Source organism: Stylophora pistillata, chromosome 7, assembly GCF_964205215.1.
Source record: "Stylophora pistillata chromosome 7, jaStyPist1.2, whole genome shotgun sequence".
NCBI classification, from domain to species: domain Eukaryota; kingdom Metazoa; phylum Cnidaria; class Anthozoa; order Scleractinia; family Pocilloporidae; genus Stylophora; species Stylophora pistillata.
The window spans coordinates 461,522-485,000 of record NC_142525.1 but is presented as its reverse complement, the minus strand read 5'-3'; the positions used below and the strand labels follow the sequence as shown (position 1 = coordinate 485,000).

Below are 23,479 nucleotides of genomic sequence, written 5' to 3'. Positions count from 1 at the left end.
TTGCATGAAGTTTTGGAAAGGAAACAGGCCTTTCATTGATACCTTGACAATTTTCAAGTGGTCAAACGTAAGCTTTGTTGCAGATCACAATACAATATATAGTTATTTTGAATCATGAATCTGTTGATAGCTCATTGTTGGGAAATGACTGATCTTTAATTTAGTAATCAGTAAGTGTTATGTGGCTGTAAGGTGGTCTTGACTGACATCACTGCATGTGATTAGTGCACTTGGTCATATATTTTTCATGAATCATATATGTTCTTTTACTGAGTTGCAGATGAATGTAAAGGTCTTACCTACCAACAGAAGAATAAGAAAGCATCTGAAAAGTGGTGAGAAAGAAGTGACATGGAGAAAAAAAAGTTTGTGGATTCTGCAAAAGTTTATAAAGAATTAAATGTCAAAGTATCAGAACTCACGGAGGAGCAGAAAAGAAAACTAATTGATAGACACAGAAAGAAACTTTTGGAAGAGGTACTATTAATACAGCTGTGTATGTTCACCCTGATAGAGTTAAGTTGCCTATCTTCAAAAAACATTAATAATACTAACGGTAATTATGAATGATTCATATTGAGCATTTCCTTAGGGGATTTAAAAGAAGTGTTTTCGGGTTAGACCTATATCTTAATAATTAAGACTGAAGATAATATAACCTTTTTAATTGCCTTATTTTATTGCATGTATAAATCCTGGTTCTTGAAGATTTGGGTTGTCAGACATCCACATTATATCTGGATATCAGTGGTGAAGTGTACAACCTTGCATCTAGGGCTGGAACAGCATTTCTTGCAACTAATCAAGGGATGAGCATAAAATTTCGAGAATATTTTGGTAAGAAGACAATATTTGCTTTCAAACAGTGAAATTTTATGTGACAAGTACACCATAATTATTCACTTTGAGCGAGGTTAAGAATATGGAATCGAGTGTACTGTTTTGCATTTTAAACCAAAGATGGCATCTGCAGCCAATATCCTATTTGTGGATTGTGGCCATATAATAGATGACAGGTTCTTAATCAACCCTTTTCCTCCCCAGTCTTGCCTCTCTCTTGTTTTATGGTGTACATTGTGTATATTTTCTAGTGTTTGATTGCCCTCGCCTTCATTAAGATTTTAATAAAGCAATTACCCTATATGAGTTACCCTTACAAACAGAGCACTGCAGATATTTCATTCACTGATTAAGGTTTGCCATTTTATGGGAGAACTGGAACATAAAACATCCTTTTTGTGGGTGTTGGTGGACCTCATGAAGTGCCCATTAATGGAAGCTAAGAACTATGAAAAATGAACGGCACAATTTGGCACTTTGTTTCAAGGAAGGGAGCATGTCTTCAAGAGCTGCATCAAAGAGGATGTTAATAAGTAAGATCAAGATGCAGACACTGCTGTGATCTTAGCAAACAGGATAATGTCTTGATTGAGTCACCTATATAACAATCTTGCCATCTACCTTAGAGTCTGAGACAAGGAATTTCAGTGAGGGGTTGCATCTCATGGGACTACAGTACAAAATCCTATTTGATAGGGACTGGTTTTGATACCAAGAATAATTTATTTTCAAGTACTCCAGAGTTTTTAAACATTAATGTTGTAGGTGTTGTGACTTTTTCAAAATTAAGGTACATGTATGTAAGTTGAACCACAAAGAAGTGTATGGGCCATTTAATAGAATCCTCATGTGAAACTTACATGTAGCTGCCATTCATATCTTGTTTACATATTAAGTCTTTTGTTTACTTTCTGTTTTATAGGTGCAAATCATCAGCAATTTACTATTGCTCATGTGCAAGACCTTTTCAACAAGAAATACAGTAAGTATTTAAAAAACTGCAGAAGTTATCATTAAACAACTGCGTTTTGTATGTAACTAGTGGTTTGAGTTACAAATGGAATGTACTAAAGGAATGTAAATTTTAGTTTAATGCATGTATGAGTTATTTCAGAAATAGAATTTTTCTGGTTTAGTTAAGAAACAATTAATTACAGTGATGTTTTAAATAATGATCAAGTACTGGGAAAGAACATTATCTGCACTGCCCATGGCCCTCTTTACTTTCAGTGTTGTGCAAATTTGGATTCTGGGGAGCCATTTTGTTTACCAGGGGCCATTTGCTCTGTTATTTTAGTTACACTTAGTCAACAAGGATTGTGTACTGTGTAAAAAGGGCTCAATTAAGGACCAAAACAGCTACAGTAATTACTTCCTTGAAGACATAGCTTTTGCTAGAATGTTATGAATAATTTGTTGTTTTTCTACTGACGCCAACTCAAAACCAAAATTCAATACTAATTTTTTACTTAGATATGCAAACATTTATAAGTAGCGAGCAGAATTGTCATGAGTGAAAGTTGTCTAAAGTTCCATCATCTGCCTTAGTTGAGCTCTGAAGGAAGTCTTAGGGTAATAATTTACCGTAAGTAAATTTAAGGTATTTTTTGCAGTCACAAATTTGATTAATTAAAATTAATTAAATTAATTTGCTGAACATTTCACTGATAAATTAACTTTAAAAACCCTCCATCTGGTTCGAAATCAGGCCAGATTGCTGTATCAAAGTTAGGTCAATTTAATTCCATAGAGGTATAACCAAAATGCGACTGTTCATTCAGATCATGCCGCATTAGACCAATCAATGGAAATGAAATCATCGATCAATTTAGCTACATTACAATAAAATGTTAAATAGTATAATCTAAGTGAAGAGAATGACCCAATATTGATTCTAGAACCTAAGTGATAATAATTAGCCTAAGAGAATACACTCTTGATTGAAATGCCAAGACCAACAGTATTATGCTGGAGCCAGAAAGTATTTTTGTTAATGAAAGTCATGTAACCCTTTAAGCATACTTTTGAATGTTAACTCTATAGTTCATTTTCGAGGAATTGCTTTTTCCTTTGCTGTTATTTGCTTTTCCTTTAAATGCCTTAAAGGTTACATTGATTTTAATGTTTTGTCATGTGTAAATTTTAAGACGTCTAAATATAACATCAGAAATAGTGAGGTTACACTGGGGAAAGGCCTTTTTGGAACTGATGTTTTTAAGTTTTCTTTTTTTAATCATATTGTAGACCTGTGGAATTCTCTTCCACTACACATTAGAATGATTGAATCTTTCTCATCATTTAAGAACAGTATTAATGAATTTTATCAAAACAAATTTACTGGAAATAAGGATAGATTTTTATAATTAATTAATAATTATTGTCATGTTAATTATGCTATTTGAGCTACTATATTGTACGTAAAAATTTTTTTCCCTTCATTGAGGCAGTTTATTCTTATGAGGAATCTTTGAATTCTGTATAAACTGACCTAATTATTTAGATCTTGTAAATTTTTTATTTTTTTTAATAATCATTAATTTATCTTTAATTTGTATATTATGTTAAGACCTGTATAATTGAAATTGAGTATATTAAAAAATTAAATTAAATTGTTACTGCGGACGTGTCACGTATAGGATTAAAACAACACATCATTTAATGCTCTCCACTGAACAAGTTTCATCTCAGTATATTAAGTGTACTTCACCAGGACCCAACTTATATGGTTTCTATTCTTATGAAATGTACCCATAGTAAAGTCGCTTTGAATTTGGTGATTCGTTGCAAATTATTTCACAACTATAAAATATTGTCGGTTAATTAATACAAATCACCTTTGAGGGAAAATTTCCTTGGTTTCTTCTTATTATTTCTTTACTGATAGTTAATATCTGCCTTTTTTAAAAAAAGTTGAATTGTACTGTATGGAATTAATTATATTCAATGTGCGAGCAGTCGTGCATTCGGAGAAAAGAGAAAGGCAAATCACTGATGGACACTAATAGCTTTGACCTTAGTTTGAGCTGAACAATCAACTCTGATTTTACAGTTACGAAGCTAACTACACTTGCTAGGGAGATTATTTATAGTAGCATTAAATATTTTTTTCTTTTTTGGATAGATTGTAAAGATTGTGTGATAACTGTCAATCATACAGTTGTTCATGACTTTTTTGATGAGGTATTTTACGTTGCACCGATTTTGAGCTTGTCGCTTGTTTTCAAAGATGGAACACTTGGCAGGTCTGAATGGGACCTCCTTTTAAAATTCAGCTGTGAAATTTTGGATGCCACGCTCAGAAATCGTATGGCAACAGCCATCATCCAACGTGTATAGTTAATAACTGCAATGTATTATGTCATAAATACGCCAGTCTGATACTGAGTCGTCGTTGCAAACACAGGACATAACTTTAGATATAGGGTGGGTGAAGAGCCAAGAAAATGACTAATAAAACAGGGTTGAGTGGGCCACCGGCTACTCCCAAATTTCATATATTTAGAAAATATAAACAGAAAAATGAGGTTGATTTCGCGAGGTTCCAGTGATTACCTTTACACCCCACACTAACAGGCCGGTTAATGACCCCAATTTTCCGAAAATTAGAAAATAGCTGAAAACGGGGTCGTTCTCGCAAAGTTTCCAGTGATTACCTATACCCCCCACCAAAACACCGGTGAATGACCCCAATTTTCAGACATCTAGAAAATAACGAAAAACAGGGTGGAGTTCAGAAGTTTCCAGTCATTATCCATACACTCCGCACTAACACACCGGTTAAGGACCCCAACTTCAGATATCTAGATACTAGGAACAAAAAATGGGGTCGATTTTGGGAGTTGCCAGTGATTACCCATACACCCCCCACCAACACTCTGGCTTAGTGACCCAATTTTCAGATATGTAGAAAATAGCAACAAAAAATGGGGTCGATTTTGGGAGTTGCCAGTGATTACCCATACACCCCGCACCAACACTCTGGCTTAGTGACCCAATTTTCAGATATATAGAAAATAGCAACAAAAAACGGGGTCGATTTCGCGAGTTTCCTGAGTGATAAGCTATACACTCCGATTTAATGCTCCGGACCGAATTTTCAGATATTTCAGTTGAAAATAACAACATAAAACAGGGTCGATTTCGGGAGTTTCCAGTGATTACTCATACACCTCGCACTAAAACACCGGTTAATGACCTCCATTTTCAGATATCAAGAAAATAGCAACAAAAAACGGGGTTGATTTCAGGAGTTTCCAGTCATTATCCATACACTCCGCACTAACACACCGGTTAAGTACCCCAACTTCAGATATCTAGAAACTAACAACAAAAAACGGGGTCGATTTCGGGAGTTGCCAGTGATTACCCATACACCCCGCACTAACAAACTGGTTTGGTGACCCCAATTTTCAGATATCTAGAAAATAGCGACAAAAAACGGGGTCGATTTTGCGAGTTTCCTGTGTGATAACCTATACACTCTGCTTTAATGCTCCAGGCCCAATTTTCAGATATTTCGGTAGAAAATAACAACAGAAAACAGGGTCGATTCGGGAGTTTCCGATGATTACCCATACACCTCGCACTAAAACACCGGTTAATGACCTCAATTTTCAGATATCTAGAAAATAACAACAAAAAACGGGGTCGATTTCGGGAGTTGCTAGTGATTACACATACACCCTGCACTAATACACTGGTTAATGACCCCAATTTTCAGATATTTACAAAATAACAACATAAAACGGGGTCGATTTCGCGGCACCTCGCCCTATCACACCGGGTAATGAGTTTGCAATGCTTAATTTTCACGTGGAGACTTCTGTTACTTTCAGTTTGTATAGATTTGAAATAACAACAGAGAACAGGGTTTATCTCTCGCGTTTCTGGTCACTAGCGATACACCCCACATAATTGACATTGCTTGATAACCCCGAATTTTCAGATATGACAAAATTATGACTTTGCTAGTTTTCAGCGCTTATCTCAACAGAGAGTCTGAATGGGGGGGAGGAGGGTCCACTTGTCGGTTAATATTCAGTCACTTAGTCGGTAGTATTTTTCACCCTTTGTCGCTAGTCGGTTAAGCAGCACGATGGGTTGACAGGTCCAGTTTGTAACTTCTTGGATAATGTGGAATAAAATGTGCAAAAAGGGCCTGTTTTAAGTACTCCATTTTCAAATAATTGGAAAATGATTGAAAGTGATAACCTGTATACCCTGCGTTAGGAGATTGTTTAACACCGATTTTTAAATCTTTGGAAAACTATCGTCTGGGACTCGATTTTGTTTGTTCAACTACAGAAACTGGGTCATTAGGCCACTTGGGTAGAAAGGGACTACCCGCAGGTCAAAAAGAACGTTGTCCTAGCTTCTTGAACCATTTTAGACAGAAGGGTCACTTATCGGTATCTACCGTATTTATTCGCCCATAAGCCGATCTCGGCTATAAGCCGAGACCCTAAACTTCTTCATGTCAGCAGCTTTGCATTGAAATAAAAAATAAACAAAAAACATTCGGCTATAAGCCGAGACCTAATAATTGCAAAGTACTCCACGCGTGTCGTTAACTGAGATGAATTAACATAAATCGAAAACAAAAGGAGCTTCCCCCTCGGGAAACATGTAACCAAAAAGTAGGTTATTTACTCAGTTGTTATTGGTCGTTTAATTGAAAGTAACAACAAATCACAGATAAGTTGAATTTAATGTGTAAATAAATAGAACCATGCGTGACATAACAAAACATTCACCTGAGTTCAGAATCCTGTCTCAAACAATCGCTCTCTTTCAAAGTTATCGTAATCGATCATCATGCCGAAAGTTCGTCGTTCTTCATACAACTTAGCGTTCAAACTAAAAGTCGTTGCTGAAGCAGAGGCCGTCGAGAACAACTCCGACATCGCTAGAGATTACGGAATCAGTGAATCGATGGTGCGTCGCTGGCGAAAAGATTAAGCGAACCTGTTTTATGGTGAGCTTAAAATGTCAGCAAAGCGAAAGACGATGGGCTGCCTTTCGCCAAAGTATCCTGAATTGGATCAAACACTACTGGACTGGTTTTCAGAGCAGGGGAGTCAAAGTAGGTCTTTCGCTTCTTTAAAACAATGAAAAGCTTCGATCAACTGATATCTGTCAGATCGTGCTGCAATGTTTGCACAAACCGTGGGAATGACCGCTTCTGATTGGCCAGTTTTTCATGTCGTCAAAACAAGTCAAACAATTGATCTCTGTTATCTTATACAGGAATTGCTGTAAGCGGATTAATTCTACGGCTAAAGGCAAAGGAGTTGAGCAGTGATCCAGACTTGAAAGCCTCACTGGGTTGCTACCAGAGATGGAAAAAGCGCCATTCCATCAGCCTTCGCACTAGGACAACCCTGGCCCAGCGACTCCCACAAGATCTGGAAGAAAAGATCATCCAGTTCCATCAGTTCGTGATCGCACTTTGGCAGCGGTATGGCCATTCGCTCTCCAGGCTGTTCAATATGGATGAAACTCCTATGCGATTCGAGCTTCCGTCGAGCAGAACCAACAATGATTTACATGTACCTACCTTTCGTGATCTCGGAAATTTGTGTTTGTTGATAATCGCTCGGCTTACAGTCGAATAAACATTGAATTTCGAATCTTGTTAAGCACCCTTAAATATTTTTTGGTGAAAATACACGGCTATAAGCCGAACCCCCTTCCTTGGCGAGAATTTACCTGTTCTCAGTTTGATTTGTTGGAAAAATCGCTCGGCTTATAGGCGAACAAATACGGTAATCTACTTGGGCTATCCAGGCACGTTCAATATCTTAAAAAGTTTGAGGGTTCTCAGTGTTGATTCTGTAGAGTCCAGGCAGATAGTTTGATGTTTGGAATTACAGCTTTATTGTAATTACAGCTAGTAATACGCTACGGCTGTGAATTTATAAATTAGTATCAAACCGCAAATGGACAAAAGAATGTTACATGCATATTCGCAAATGTATATGCACTACTGATAGTAACTGTTTTTCTTGAATGTATAACATTTTTTGAATTACATTGATTTATTGAAATAGTACAAGGCTGTGATGTACTTTGCAAAATTATCCTCACTAAAAAGTAACTGAAAAATATGCAGGGCTTACTGTAGTTTGCGAAACGAAATGGAATAACTGTAGTTTGCGAAATGAAAAATCTGTAGTATGCGAAATGGAAAGTCTGTAGTTTGTGAAATGGAAAATCTGTAGTTTGCGAAATGAAATTCCTCGCCTAGGCTGCGAAAAAGAAAAACAAAAAAGGGACGCTCGACTAAATACCCTCGACTTCGACATAAGACCCTCGACCCATGATGGCTCAACCAAAAGTTAGACTCCCCTGACCTGTTAGAAAATGTAACGCAAGGGTCTCCTACCTAGCAAATGTATGCAAAGGTGATCGCCAGGATAGTCTTCCGCCAGAATTTAATTTTGACAGGGAAATTTCATTTCGCAAACTACAGATTTTCCATTTCGCAAACTACAGATTTTACATTTCGCAAACTACAGACTTTTCATTTCGCAAACTACAGATTTTTCATTTCGCAAACTATAGATTTTCCTTTTCGTTTCGTTTCGTTTCGCAAACCAAAGTAAGCCATCTCAAACTTCAAGTTTTGGGGATTTTTTCGCGTTTTGTTCGCACTTTCATCATTAAAATATCCTCAACCGAAGAGCCATTAAACACCATGAATATCCACATAGTTAGAAATGTTGGTGAACTTGTCATACTCCTTCATTCATCTTCAAAAAATATTACAAAAAGGTGTCGATTGTCCAGTTGAAACCTCGCAGAAACGCGTAGCAAACTCAACAAATGGCGTTAAGCTAATGCCACTCGCGCATGCGCAGACCAAATGCCTCTCTGTTCACTTTGCCGCCTTCGAGGACCAACGCATCGGACCGCACTTCTGGTTGCAGTTCATCTCCCTTTGCAGGAATACTGGGTAAGTCAACTGCTGACTCATATTATAACATTGTTTGTGCACGAGTCAAACTTCGATCGATCCAGTTAGTTCCTGCGTTTAAACCGAGCAAATTTCAAGAGCGCGGACGCGGTTGCTTTGTTCAGGTCGCATGAATTTTGAAGATCTATGGCTGTTTCCAACGAGGAATCGGAACAACTTCAGAATACCCGTCCACATCATTTACATTTGTCGGGAAGCTTTGAAAAATGAGGTATAACACAGTAGACGCTATTCTTAGTCAATGAGTCAATGAAATGTAATTGATATGGCAGGGTTAACAATACATGCCTGCGTAAGAATTTTAAAATTATGCTCTATAGGTATTATAAATCATTTAAAATAGACTTTTTTCAATGCTTTTTTTAAGCTATTTACATATTCATGATCTACGACAGATGATGGTAGCTTATTCCAACAATCAGTAAAAAAAAATGAAACTAGTGGCAGCGCTTGGCCAGGTAGTATTTAATTTTGATTTGATTTCATTTATCTTTGGTTTCATTTTATTTCTATTTTACATTTCATTTACTTTCACTTGCTTTTATTTTAAAAAGAAAAATAAGAAATAAATCGAAATTTAAAAAAAAATAACAAAAATAATTCCTATAAATTTGAATATGTTTAATGGCAGTTCTCGGCCACTATACACGTCTGCAACACTTATGTCTTTGTTTGTCTGAGGCATTAAATGATTGAGAATTTTTTTCTTTTGGCGTTGAAAGGCCCATCCTAGTGAGTAGTTAAGATCTCAAAAACTGATTTATAGCAATCAATTTCTTTGAGATAGAGCCATTTAGATATTGGTATGTAAAATGGCTTATTCTGTTAATAAAAACCCTCAAAAACAATTGCGTCACACACCCTGCACGTGGCCACTACTGCCAATCTAGATTTGGATTCTTATAGAACTATGTATAAGCTTTCATGAAAAGTAAGTTTGGCTCTCATATTTTGAATTTAAAAATCTGTCAAATTTTGATGTCTCATGTGGAATAGCCCTTTTTAGCTCAAAATTACTTACTCCAAAAACATGCACTCGGCAGTAATATGAAATGAACTTGTGGCTTAAATTCAAAAGGGAACAGCAGATCTGAAAAAGATTGAAGAGCAAAGCAGCAAAAATAAAACAGTTATCTTGGCAACCAGTCTTAAGGAATAACCCCTGTTGGTTCAAGTACTCAGCGTATAAAAGAGATACCTATTTTTATAAGTTGAGGATGTCTAAACATGTTGTTTTAATCAGTCCTGGCAAGGTGATTAAAGTAGGAAATAAAGAGGTACAATCTTCTTGCTACCCACCAAACAACGTATTCATGTTTCTGAAAAGACGTATTAAAAAAAGACCTTTAAAAAACAGCTTCTCCAATAATCATCGGTTGTTCCACAGAAACTGCAATCATGGCCTTCCTATGGCTTAGATTTTCAACAGATAGTGATATAAATAAATGTGGGTATTACACTGTAGACCTCCTTTTATTGCATGTACTAAACGTTTTATTCTAGACTAAAGATTTCAAAATTAACAAGTACAGTATGAACACCTCATTTACTGAAACACACAATGTACTGACCTTATTTGACTGAATAGTGACATTTTGTGACTCAATCAATCAATCAATACTTTATTTACCCACGTAGCGTCAAGGAGCTCGTAGAGCTTGTTCAAAATACATAGGTGCCTCTAAGATTAAGAATCTAAAAAACCTAATACATACTGTCAAGACCTAATAGATTAGAAATTGAAATTGGACTTTAATTGATTTTAATAAACATTGTCAGTCCAGTGACAGAATCCTTTATCACAGATGAAAAAACGACAATATAGTGTAATGTCAGCTCCCATTCAGCCTGTGTTACAAAATAAAGAATTCTATAGCTGAGAGGGAAAAAGGGACTCACTGAAACAAAATCAAGGTACACTTGATAAACAGAAACATAAACTACATGCAGTATGATGCACGATCCTCGTAGTATTGAAGAAAATCATAAAGATGCAGATTGTATGTTGACTTGTAAATTTGTGTTGCAACATCCAAGGTCTCTTAATCTCTAAAGCTATAACTAATAGCTCCGCTGATCTTCTACAGGTAGAGAGACATTGTGCTTTCAATGCTAAAGAGGTGCAGCCCCAATGATTCCAAGGATCTCTTTATGATTTTTTTCAATACACAGCACAATAGTTTTTATCAGTTAGTCACTGACCTGATCAAGCAGCAGGCTAAAATCCACCTCAGTGACTGGAGGTAGTGCTGGATACACACCTGACAGAATTTCAAAATCGTTAGAAATAGGCTAACCTTTTGACGTCTGGAATGATCACCGTGAACAGTGAACACTCAGTGGGGAGTTGAGAGACACAGTTACAGATTTGCATATAATTATGAAGAATTCTTGTAATCCCTAAGTGTTCAGATAAGGTTTTGTAAAGTTGATAAAGTCCTCTATTGCTTTTATAAAATATTTGTCAAAAATAACTCAACAAAGATAGGGTAACATGACAACTATGTTTACATATTCTCACTACAACCCTTATCATTCATGAAAATAACAACATCTGATCTCACCTGAATTCAACTGTGCTACATCAATAAGAATTGAACTTGTCGGTGAAACTGAAGAGAAAAATAACAAGAAAGATCTAAAGAAATATTTCAGCTTTTTTAAAATTATCTTGCTCTTGATAACAAATGAGACTGTACATAGTAACAACTAATGCTCTGGGTGCTTTATTCATCATTGTCACTGTGGTTTGTATGAAGCTATCTAATCCATCTGACAGCTGGTCGTCATAACAACTTGCTTTTTATAGGATGTTTTTCCTTCATTGCTACTTTAACTTAATCGATAGTTTTTTTGGTGTGTGTTTTTATTGACCAAGACAAAGCTTAGATGCATAAAAAGACAAAAAAAAAAAACAAAAAACAGGCAAATAGTTAGCTATCTTCACCAAGCAAGCATGCTAATTAAAAAATTTTTCATCAGTTGTAAAAGGATTTGGTGGCTAAAATAAGAATAAAAAATGACTTGTTTATTTTGAGAGCTAGGAAAGATAGCCTATTAATTGCTTGTAGCACAGGAGGAGAGATCCATAAAAATGCAGAAAAGAAAAAGGCAAAATTATCCAGCTATCTTGACCTAACAACCTTGGTCGCTTAAGTATTTAGTACATGGTAAAAGGTTTTAGCTTAAATAATCAAGGATGACTTGTTTATTATGAGAACTGGAAAGAAATTCAATGCTTAAATTGCTTTAAATCCATGCAGCATTAATTTCCTATAATAAGGTAACACTTGAAGGGTAGAAGTGAGTTTGTGTTTTTTACAAAAAGAGGTTTCTTTTCTTTTCCATTCAAGGTGACACTCATAAAAATGTTAGATGTAAAATGTTTGATGAAATATCAGAATTAATACAAAATGTAAACATACCTTCTCTTTGCTTTTTCAAGGCACTCTGCAGTAAGCACAATGATCACATTGCAGAGAATAAAATGGCTATCCAATCTTGCGCTCTTCTGCTGTATACAACAGGTTCTTGTCAAGCAATACATTTTTAGAAAATCCTTATTAAGGTGTTTTACCCTATGTTATTAGTGTTAATTACCTCTGGTTAGCCTCATTTATTTTTACTGAAACAACAGACTTCAAAATGTAACATCACTTTAATTTTATTTTCAGGTTTTGTATAATAGTGGAAATACAGTTCAGCAACATACACTCTCTGAAGCATTCAGGTATGGGCCTCAGTAATGAAATGAATTGGGTTTTTTTTAATACTTTCCTTATTATAATTAATGTCTGTAAGTTATAAGTTAATTAAACAGCACAAGTTCATCCATTGATCACTGTACTTTATTTTTTGACATCTTTATGTCTCCATCAGCCAATTCCTGAATGAAATTAGACTATGATGAGCTCACGGCCTTAGATCAGCTGTCAGCATGTGGTCTCAAGAACTTCATGTTTGATGTAGCCAAGGTTAGTGAGGCAGGAAGGGGAAGGGGATTGGTGAGCTAATCTGGACTGCACACTTGCAAATGGTTTTTATGTGCAGTATCTGACTGGGCAGATACTAAATTGTAGCATTCTCTGGAGGTTTTTTTTTTTTGGTGAGCTAATCTGGACTGCACACTTGCAAATGGTTTTTATGTGCAGTATCTGACTGGGCAGATACTAAATTGTAGCATTCTCTGGAGGTTTTTTTTTTTTGGTGAGCTAATCTGGACTGCACACTTGCAAATGGTTTTTATGTGCAGGATCTGACTGGGCAGATACTAACTTGTAGCATTCTCTGGAGGTTTTTTTTTTTAAAGACCAGCTATAAAAAACACTAGGTGCAGGCAAAGGTAAACATTTATTTTTGAACAAGACTATGGTGTTTCACTGCTTTGTTGGATTAAAATAGACTGTGCTTCAAACACCAGAAGCCTGCAAAAGTGCAGCTACTTCTGGAGAACATTTCACTTACTTCAAAGCCTATGGAGACACTTGAGACTTGTGAAGCCTTCTGAATGAGATCGTGGAAAGTAACTCAGTAACCCTGAGTTTTGATGATTTACAGTTTACTAGTGGTTTTGGCTGTATTGCGTGATGTTGCAGAATACAAGATAATCTTAGTGGAAAGGCTGCATGAATTGAATCTCAATCAGTTGAATTTCCTTCACAGGCAAGAGGTCTCATGGCTGAAACTCTGGACATGCTTGCACAGAAGGGAAAGTTTCATCTTTCTTGTGAACTTCAGGGCAAGTTGGCATCTAGAGGTTTCACTGATATTATCAGCAGAGGTGCGAATGGCGAGAAAGACATGATTGCAGCACTTTATTGAATAGTTCAATGAAGGGGCATTCACGAGATGATTTTGCACAGTGTTCTGTTGAGTTGACCTGTTCAGAATTCTCTTTTTAGAATTGAAAGAGGTCAAATTTTTTTGGTAAGATGCATGAATTTTTTGATAAAGATTTGTTTATTTTATAATTGTAAAAGCGTTTGACTCTTATTTTTCATACCATCATCACTGACAATGTAATATGTACAAGGTTCATCCTTAAAGTAGCAGATGCCAGCTCAGCAAATAAGAAATAAAGAAAACAAGGTGGCAGTTGAAGTGGGTTCGTTTTTATTTTGTAATGATTTTTAATTCATACTTACCTTGTATGCGGATAACAGGTGCTTTTATACAGTGTATGGATCCTAAGGATGCAGAATCATTTCTGTTGTCTTAGGTACTGTGAGTGAAAATTATTTCATAGGTATAATCTGCCTAAATTTGCTCCATGTACTTTTTGTTTTGAGGTTCAGCTATGTCTTGAAGATAAGAGGAAAGTTTCAACTGAATGCTTGCATTTTTATTGGTTCTTCAGTAACCCTTTCCCTCCCAAGAATGTATTAGTAAATAAATTCTCCATACTGTTTGCTATTCTTTTCCTATAGTGTAACTTTAAAGAATTTGGTATTAGATCAACTAATAATCCCCTCATTGATATGTTTCGTTATTCTCGTTACTCATCTGCTTGATATAATATTGATGTTGTAAGGAGAATTAAGTCCTGTCTCATCACTTATGGGAGTTAAACCAATTTTTTGTGCCTTCCTTTGATTTGCAGCCTGAAATTATTTTAAGTCATTTGAAGTTCCCTCTTTGTCATCTGACTTCATTGAATGAAGAAAGCTTGGTACACATTGCTCGAGTTCTGGACCCATCTCGTCCTTCATTTAGATCCTTGGCAAGTTAAGTGAGACCTCCAAGGCAGAGGTAAGAATTTGTCATTATTTGTAACGACCAAGCTTAATCAGAAATTTAAACTGTATTAACTGTCAGTGTCAAGAGGGAATAACAACTAAAGCCAATAAATAAAAAGCTTTGAAGGTGTTTTCAAGGAACTTTCAGATAGGATTAATGATAAATATGACTACTGAACAGATTATGATTTACACTATATATACCATGAATCAGTTGTAATGCATACTACTATCATATGTTAGCAGTTGTGAAATACAGGTATGAATGGTTTAAGATTGTGATGGTGATGGTGGTTATTGTGGTAATTTGATAAGGGTTTACATTCATAAGGATGTTTCACTTTCATTTAATTTTAGGACTGTATCTGGAAGCTCAATCAGCTCAGTGATTTCTCTTGAAAGTACTGCCAGTTTCAGACAGGTCTGCATGAGTTATGTTTTTTTTTTCTTCGACAATATATTATTTCATTTATTGTAATTAACTTATCCACACACATCCAACAGAGAATCATTGAAATGTCCAAAGGATGAAACTTTTTTTCAGTGATTATAATGGAAGTTTTAGTGGAAGTGAATGAGAGTTGGCAGGGGGGCACGATAAACTGTTGTTATGAACACTATAAACTAAACTGGAACAAGATAAGGAAGATTCAAAAGATCCATTTATCTTACTTCCTGCAAACTTTTTAAAATAAATGTTGAATTGTTCCTAGGGGAGCAGGGATGGCACAGTGGTGAGAGCACTTGCCCCCCACCACTGTGGCCTGGGTTTGATTCCCGGACTTGGCGTCACATATGGGTTGAGTTTGCTGTTGGTTCTCGTCCTTGCTCTGGGGGTTTCCTCTGGGTCCTCCTGTTTACCTCCCTCCGCAAAAACCAACATTCCAAATTCCAATTCGATTGGAACAGTGGACAAGAAGAGCCACCCAGTAGAATGTCCATTGCTAATTTATTATTTATTATTTATTATTTTTTAATTGTTCACTTTCGGTGATATAGGAGGATCATAAGCAACCTTCCCTGCATGATCTGATTGAGCTGTTTTTATGTTGTCTTTTGGTTTTAAATTATCTCAGAGATGATAAGTTGGATGCTGATGCAAGGTGTGTGTCCCATGTTATTTATCTTCTTTATTAAATTTTTTATAATTTTATATATTGAGGGCTGGGGGATGTCAAAAGTAGAAAGCTGCCGGCAGAAATGGTTAATTTACTTCCATGTTTCAGCTTGCATCTCCAGTTCCTTGAGAGAGATGGCATTTTTTCAAAAAAATTATCCTGGATTAGTTAGGAGCCATCTAACCAAGCCCAGTCTCTTCAAATAAGATGTTGCAGATGTCTTTGAAATTAGGGTTAATAAGAATAATTATGCCTGTAAAAGATTTAATAACTAATTAAAAGGATATTGTAATTGATACTTTTCTCTGTTGTCTGTGTCCAGAGTTGCAGCATTTAAGTGCATTACTGGAGGAGACCAAGCTTCTGAAAATGATCTGGGAAGGAAGAGGGTAATTTCAAGTATTAATAAAAGCTCTCAAATTGTGGTTGATAGTGAAGTACATTCTATGGTACTTTAGATGATCTTCCATTCAGACCATGTAATGATATCATTATCACTGGTTCTGTTCATAATAGGAAAGTACAATGGAGTTCCTGTTCAAGCCTGTCATTTGTCCTATGGCCAACAACACACGGCTGTTGTTAGTTCATCGGGAGATGTTTACACATGGGGAAGATCACAAAAAGGAAGGTACAATGTACAGGCCTCAATTTTTTCAGGTAGGAATTTCACTATTGCTTAAATAGTGCTCTTTACTGCGAGGATCGTACATAAATACGTTTCTACAACCGCGGTTCAAATATATGAGTTTCATATATTCATTGAGTTTGATTTATCATCTTACGGGTTTATGGTGAATTAGTTTGGTGACCTGTTCCCAGTTGGCTTGTTAGCTCAATTGGTACAGTGCTGCACTAGTATCGCAGAGGTCAGTGGTTCAAATCCCATGCAGGCCTGAATTTTTTCAGGTGTAATTTTCACTATTGCTTATTAAAATAGTGCTCTTTACTGCGAGGATCATACATAAATACGGTACAATGTGTTGCCAAAAACATCTCTGAAGAATTGAGTGTTATATTTTAGACAAAGAAAGTCTGCCAAATGTTAACTCATCACTGCCTATGTGCTTGTAGTGTCATTATTGAAAAATATTGCTGATCCTATAGCAGCTAGTATGCAGGACACATGTCATATATGTTTATCAACTTTATTGGTCTCATAAGTTATGAATATACAGAAGTAAAAGAAATTTAAAAAAAGGACCAAATAAGATTGCCGAAACAGAAACAAAATCCCATGTGAGGCGCAACCCGAAAACTAAAAAGAAAAAAAATATAAATCCGATAAAAAAACTAATGAACTATATGAACTTTGTAATGGGCCTTGCTGATCACCATAGAGTCTCTGTGGCTCCGTGCTAAAGCATCGGAGCACCGAGTCCCAAGGTCTGAGGTTGGATTTGTCATGGGGACTTAAAAATTTTTCTTTCCCCCACACTTGTGACTTAAGATGAAATGTAACATCTTTCTAAGGTTACTGTTACGTAGTTGTAAATTCAGATATAGGTGATCACAGGATTGGACTCCCACTTTTTATAGAGAACAAGATAGATTAAACTTATGATTTCCAATTAATAATGGGATGGTACATTATGTAGGATTTTTTTAATATATCAAATGGAACTAAGATTGTTAGGCTGTGGCACAGGTTGATCAGGAATGTAGCTTCTTTGTCTGGTTGGTATTTGCTGGCCAAACCAGGTCACCTCACACAGTGCATTTTTCTATGCTCTAGAATTTACCAGTTCTGCCTTTATTGCACTGATTAATTAGATCTTGTGGAGTATAAACAAACAATTAATCTTTGAAACCTGACAAGTTCAAGTATTGTCTGTAAGATATTTTCAACCTGTTCAAGTAGGTGCTCAAATTCATGCTCCAGGGTTAAAAGTGATGATGTCACAAGGCGTAGAAAGGGTGTGGGTCCCCATGGGCGCATATGGGCGCACTGGATGTCAATAGGTTAATTAACATGTTGCTAGCTCTCAAGAAGATCAAGATAAGAGGTTTAGCTTATTCACCTCAGCAAGAGAGTTGAAATTTCAAAGTGAGTAGTATGCAGTGGGGCTGAACATTCCTAGCAGAGTTATATACATACATACATACATACTTTATTTTTCATGTAGGTCAGTACAAGAAGGCAGCTAAAAAGCTGATGTGGACTTACAAATTTAAATATATCTACAACAATTTAAATATTAATGTTATCAAACTTAAGAATTATTTACAATGAGTAAGAAAAAAAAATGAAGAACTGCTTTCATTTTAAGCAGGAACCATTAACCATAATCTCTATTCTGAGTACAATGTGATACAGTTTGATTCATTGATGTGAGGGCAGCTGGCAAGAAGTATGCGTCAGTGATTAATTTGATTATTTTCCCTCACATAGGTGTATTCTTGGGCATCATCAAAGTATGGACAGGTAAGAAATACAACTTTATCAATGCAAATATTATCAGCATCCTTGCAAGATGTTCGTTTTGATTTTAACCCTTCAACTTAACCCCAAAGTCTGACTGTCAATTCTCCCCTCTAACTGCTACACATTTCCTTGTAAATTAGTTACAAGAATTTTACGTTAGATTAAGATAGCAATCTCTACATAAGTTTAAGTATCTCACTACCTGTTAACTGAGTGATAATTTATATGGATATTATAGGGACTTGAAGGATAAAAAGGCAGAGCCCTACCTGAATGCCATTTCTAAGGTAGTCGTTTTCAACTTTGATCACAACATCTTTGAATCAGATAATGCATTTAGAAATAATTTCCTGATTCACATGATAATTTTTTTTAACAATGTTGTGTTACGTATGATGTACGATCCTCGCAGTAGATAGCGGTATTTATGCAATAGCGAAAATCAGACCTGAAAAAAATCAGGCCTGTACGGGACTAGAACCACTGACCTCTGCGATACTAGTGCAGCGCTCTACCAATTCAGCTAACAAGCCAACTGGGAGCAAGCCAATAAGTTGGCTGGTAATAAACCCGTGAAAGTGATAAATGAGATAGAATAAATATATGAAGTTCATATATTTTGAACTGCGGTGTTAGATACATATGATGCACGATCCTGGCAGTAGATAGCGTTATTTATGCAATAGCGCACATTTTTTTCAGGTCTGATTTTCGCTATTGCATAAATAGCGCTATCTACTGCGAGGATCGTGCATCAGACGTATCTAATACCGCAGTTCAAAATATATGAACTTCATATATTTATTCTATCTCATTTATCACTTTCACGGGTTTATTACGAACCAACTTATCGGCCTGCTCCCAGTTGGCTTGTTAGCTCAATTGGTAGAGCGCTGCACTAGTATTGCAGAGATCAGTGGTTCGAGTCCTGTACAGGCCTGATTTTTTTCAGGTCTGATTTTCGCTATTGCATAAATAGCGCTATCTACTGCAAGGATCGTGCATCATACGTATCTAATACTGCAGTTCAAAATATATGAACTTCATATATTTATTCTATCTCAATGTTGTGTTATTTTGAGGAAAGTTTGGCCAAGGAGACACAAAGCAACAGACAAGGCCTGTCTACATTACCGAGCTATCGGACAACAAATGTATAGCAGTTATGTGTGGACATTATCACTCCATGGCTCTGTGAGCAGATCACCGGGTGTGGTCGTGGGGATGGGGAGTCCATGGACAGTTAGGAGTGGGTAGCATTAAAGATGCACTCCTCCCAACACATGTGCAAGCACTTGATCAGTATCAAGTGACCAAACTAGCTGCTGGGTATTCACACAGTGCAGTACTTACAGCTTAGGTTGGCTTTGGTTTGTTACAAAGTCAATTCAATCTGCACCTGAATACCATAAATCCTATAATAAGCCTTCCCGGGGGAGGGGGGAGCTTATTTATTCCACGGACTTTGGGGGGGGGGGGGTGGCTTAGAGGGAGGCTTATTAATTTAAAGTGGAAAAACTTAATTTAAAGAGGAAAAACTTCATAAGTATCACTTCTTTTTGAACAAAATGAAACACAGAGTGCTAGTAATATTCTTCAGCACACAAACTGATGGCCATGGTTTACCATGTTTCCCACCTAGTGGGTTTTGTGCCCTGACCAAATATTATATTTTGACCTAAGTTTTACTAAGCTGGGTTATGAGACAAAAGACTGTTGCTATGAAAGAACTTGTTAAGGCCCACATCAAGGAAGAGCCATACACTTGAATAAGCCATTTTTGTTACATTAAAAATTCAAACTTGGTTCAGAGGCTAGGGGGGAAAAGAAACAAAAGATATCACATAGAGGTTGGACAATGAATGATTAATTGCTTTTGGTTGATTCATCCTAGCCTGAGAGTCATGTTAGAATTTTAATATATGAACAGTGGCCTCACCTATTTATTACTGGAAATAGAAGAGGCAATGTTTTCCAACCCTGTTTAAATCATTTCTTTTTTCAAGGACAAATCCTCACATTTGGAGGAGGTATGAAAATACAGTCAAGCAGTTCACAGAAATTTCCTTTAATTTGTAATGTTGTTTCAAATTGGTTTGTATTGTGGTCATTTTGGAAACGTACAGGCTGCAAGGCATTTTTTAGAAATTTGAACTTTGGAGATTAACAGGGGAAGGGCAATCGGGCAAAACCCTGTGTTGAATTTTAAGCAGTGTTATAATTCGATACTCTCCCAGTGATAAGCTAGTATTATTGGATCTCAGATTTAATTTATGGTTTAGGCTGAATATAAAATACAAATCCATGTAGTTGGACACTTTTTGTCTCTACATACATTGTGCTCTCCAGAACTACCTGGCTCATGTTAATCCCTTAATGATGTTTAGGTTAGTTGTCTCTGATTTTGTAAAGACATTTAGGTATGTATCTTGTGGTGTTTGTTTTACTTAGGACTGTATGGTCAGTTAGGACTGGGAAACAATAGTAAGCAGACACTTCCAGTGCTTGTACGGACTTTAAAGAATGAGAAACTTTACTTAATTTGTTGTGGATCATTTGAAAGTGTAAGTAATTTAGCCAAATTTTCTTACTTTATATTTTAGTCTTTGCACCACTGTTGATACTTTCTTAAGGTGAGGAAAACATTTCTATTGTGCCCCATGCTCATGGTGACCATTCTTCTTGTGGCGACTGGTGTGGCTACTTAAAAAGTCCTGCGTCCTACAAACACAGAGGCCTTCCCCATGGCAAGGATCTGATGGACAAAAGGTTGAGGCAGTCACTGGAAAAGATCATAGTAGTAAGTACAGTGTACATGTATGCTGGCACAGCTCGCTCCTCACAAATTCCCAATGCCAACCATTTTACCTGTAGAGGAACACAACTCTTAGAAAATAGTGTTAGTGCTTATGATTGTATTCTAAATTAAATTAATAACTGCAAGGGATAACGCTATAAGTGTTAGAGGACTATCAACCTCTTTTTCCGTTTCACAAGCTTTAAGAGATACCAAATTGTAGTGAATAAAAACCATTTGTTTCTTCAATTTAGGTTTATGCTTCAAATGCTAAGAAGCTAGCTCCCCTTGGGTCGAGCCAGGCAATTCTTTAAAGTTTGCAAAGAAAATGGACAAGAAAATACTAATTTTGAAACAGAAACAGAAAACAAGAGAGTACAAGAAGAAAAGAATTGAGAAGAAAGCGAAGCAGTTGAAAAAGACAAAACAGCTTGAGAACAGAGAAGGACAACAGTATAGTTCTGGAATGGGCTTTGATGGACATGATGCTGCTCAGGAAATTTCAGCACCACCTGCAGCCTCAAAGATTGAGAAAGTATCGTTAACCAAAGACTATCATCAAATCATATTTGATTTGGAAACATCTGGAAGGGGTAATTAGCTTTGCAGGGTGAAGTTTGGCAAAAAAGTAACAAAGTGAATACAAGGCTGTGCTCTAAGGAAAATTGAATGGAGCCCAGTGCTCTGAAACTGTGAAATCTAGGGTGCCCAGCATATGCTTTGTATAAAAAAAAAACTAAAATTTCCGAGTCACCCAAGTGGAAAAGTAAGGCGCCAGGGGCCACTGGGCGCTGTTAGAGCACAGCCTTGGAATATAACCATGTTTGTCCCAGCAGGGTGTTTTGGAATTGCACATTAGAGAATAATTATATTTAATCATGGAATTGTTTTGCTATTTTGCTAGATTGCTGAATACTCGTCCTGCTAATTTGCATCCCATAGATTCCTTTGTTTTATCATGCCTTGTTCTCAAAGAAAATAGGTCAGATGCAAATTAGCAGGACAGGTGTTCAGAAATCACTCCTATTTTTATTTTAGATATACCCTGCATAGATGCACTAAGCCTTTTTATTACATTTTTCTTTGTAATATCTTTGTAAAGTATTAATTGGATTACAATATCTTAAAACAGGTAATGATGCTGAAATCCTACAAATTGCAGCAACAGATGGTAATGATGAGTTCTCTATTTATATCAAGCCTCGTAATGTACTATCACCAGAAGCATCTGCTGTGAACAAACTCACCTTCCAAAGAGCAATACTGTTTTATGATGGGAAGCCAATAACTGATGCTGTTGCAATTGATGTGGCACTGAAGACCTTCATTGAGTGGCTCAAATCAAGAATGCCTTGCATTTTAGTAGCACACAATTGCAAATCCTTTGATGCCAGGTTCTTGGTGCAAGCAGCAGAGAAAAATGGAGTCATGGATGACTTAGTTAAAACAGTTTCTGGCTTTACAGACCCTCTTTCAGCATTCAGGGAATTGCTTCCTGAAAGGAAATCCCAAAGCCAAGAAAACCTGGTACAAGGTCTTCTGGGTAAATCCTATGAAGCTCACAATGCTCTTGCAGATGTGCAAACACTTTACCAGCTGGTGAACAAGTTTCTAAATGTCAAACTGCTACAAAAGCACAGCTTCAAAGTTTCATGGGTGGCATCCTATCAGAAGCTCCTAAAAGAAAAGAAACTTCTGGTTAATACCCTGCAGCCATTAGTTAGAGAGAAGTACATTTCAGCCTCAATGGCCATTAAGTGTGCAAGCTCAGGTTTGGGTCTCCCTCACCTGAGAGTGGTATACCAAAGAGGCAAGGAAGAAGGGGTGAAGCAAGTTCTGATGGAGAGGTTTGACAACAAACCCAGAGTCTCCTCAAACAAGCGGGTGCTGGTGCAAATATGTCAGTACTTTACAGATACTGCAAATTAAGATTGTGATTTGTGCAATTAATGTTTTGAAATAATTTTTGCACGGAAAATGTAGTAGTCAGAATGAGGACCAGTGAGACATTGGAGTGTGGTTCTGAAGTATAAAAAGCAAATTTTAAAGTGCAGTTCGTATTTTTCAGAGTATACTACATTGTACTGTATATATCACTCCTGTTAGAGTGATGGGTGAAGAATTCACATTTTGCTGTGTATGGAAACCAAACAAGACAACATACAAAGAATACAAAGAATTTGGGTTGTCTGTCTAGCATGGGGTCCTTGACTCCTTTAAGGACTATCCCTATGGCATTTTTTTTTCTCCTTTTTCTCTCTCTTTTGTTTACTATGTTGCCATTAAATTGATAAATATAAATATAAATACGAATCAACAGTCTTTTCTTCAAGTTTTTTGTCAAACCTTTATTGCCCAAGCAAAACAAATCGAACCCTAGCTCACTGGAATTAACAAAACGCCAGCGCTACGAAATTGTTTCAACTATATGCTTATAACTTCAAAATCTCATCAAATCTTGACTTACCTCATTTTTTATTATTTTTTCACCCTTTCCAAGTATGAATTTCTGTGTTGGTGACATCAAACACATAAAAACAACCGAAAAGAAGCTTATTATCGAGTGCATACTTCGAGCACGATGGACAC

The 23,479-nt window shown here is 36.4% G+C and overlaps 2 protein-coding genes and 2 long non-coding RNA genes across 12 annotated transcripts in view; 2 read left to right on the top strand and 2 right to left on the bottom strand.

Annotated features, from left to right (window-relative positions):
* LOC148726043 (uncharacterized) overlaps nucleotides 1-16,062 on the top strand; it is a 23,002-nt gene extending 6,940 nt beyond the window's left edge. For 2 of the 9 annotated variants that reach the window (XM_088726573.1, XM_088726564.1), the window contains 12 exons: nucleotides 281-335; nucleotides 709-837; nucleotides 1,763-1,822; nucleotides 12,261-12,342; nucleotides 12,490-12,545; nucleotides 12,695-12,789; nucleotides 13,478-13,741; nucleotides 13,978-14,033; nucleotides 14,415-14,563; nucleotides 14,908-14,971; nucleotides 15,550-15,653; nucleotides 15,991-16,062. In XM_088726573.1, coding sequence (XP_088582699.1) covers nucleotides 281-335; nucleotides 709-837; nucleotides 1,763-1,822; nucleotides 12,261-12,274 — 258 coding nt within the window. In that variant the 3' untranslated portion in view covers nucleotides 12,275-12,342; nucleotides 12,490-12,545; nucleotides 12,695-12,789; ... (4 more) ...; nucleotides 15,550-15,653; nucleotides 15,991-16,062. The other 7 variants (XM_088726566.1, XM_088726568.1, XM_088726565.1 and 4 more) reach the window with 7 other exon arrangements.
* Nucleotides 10,630-11,713, bottom strand: LOC148726044 (uncharacterized). The gene is made up of 3 exons (XR_015989228.1): nucleotides 11,380-11,713; nucleotides 11,018-11,076; nucleotides 10,630-10,663 (listed from the first exon to the last, which is right to left on the bottom strand). It is a non-coding gene; the product is annotated as an uncharacterized LOC148726044 (long non-coding RNA).
* A 3,513-nt stretch (nucleotides 16,063-19,575) lies between the features above and the next one.
* LOC148726042 (uncharacterized) lies at nucleotides 19,576-22,274 on the bottom strand. The gene is made up of 2 exons (XR_015989224.1): nucleotides 22,138-22,274; nucleotides 19,576-20,961 (listed from the first exon to the last, which is right to left on the bottom strand). It is a non-coding gene; the product is annotated as an uncharacterized LOC148726042 (long non-coding RNA).
* On the top strand, nucleotides 20,755-23,222 carry LOC148726041 (maternal protein exuperantia-like). The gene is made up of 3 exons (XM_088726563.1): nucleotides 20,755-20,893; nucleotides 21,145-21,483; nucleotides 22,023-23,222. Exons 2-3 carry the CDS (start codon nucleotides 21,219-21,221, stop codon nucleotides 22,817-22,819), a joined length of 1,062 nt encoding a protein of 353 aa, XP_088582689.1. The 5' UTR covers nucleotides 20,755-20,893; nucleotides 21,145-21,218; the 3' UTR covers nucleotides 22,820-23,222.
* The last annotated feature ends 257 nt before the right edge of the window (nucleotides 23,223-23,479 follow it).

Coding starts and splice junctions, on each gene's coding strand:
- LOC148726041 (XM_088726563.1), top strand. CDS start 21,219: ATGGACAAGAAAATACTAATTTTGAAACAGAAACAGAAAACAAGAGAG. Junction 21,484..22,022: donor TTTGGAAACATCTGGAAGGG/GTAATTAGCTTT, acceptor ATCTTAAAACAG/GTAATGATGCTGAAATCCTA.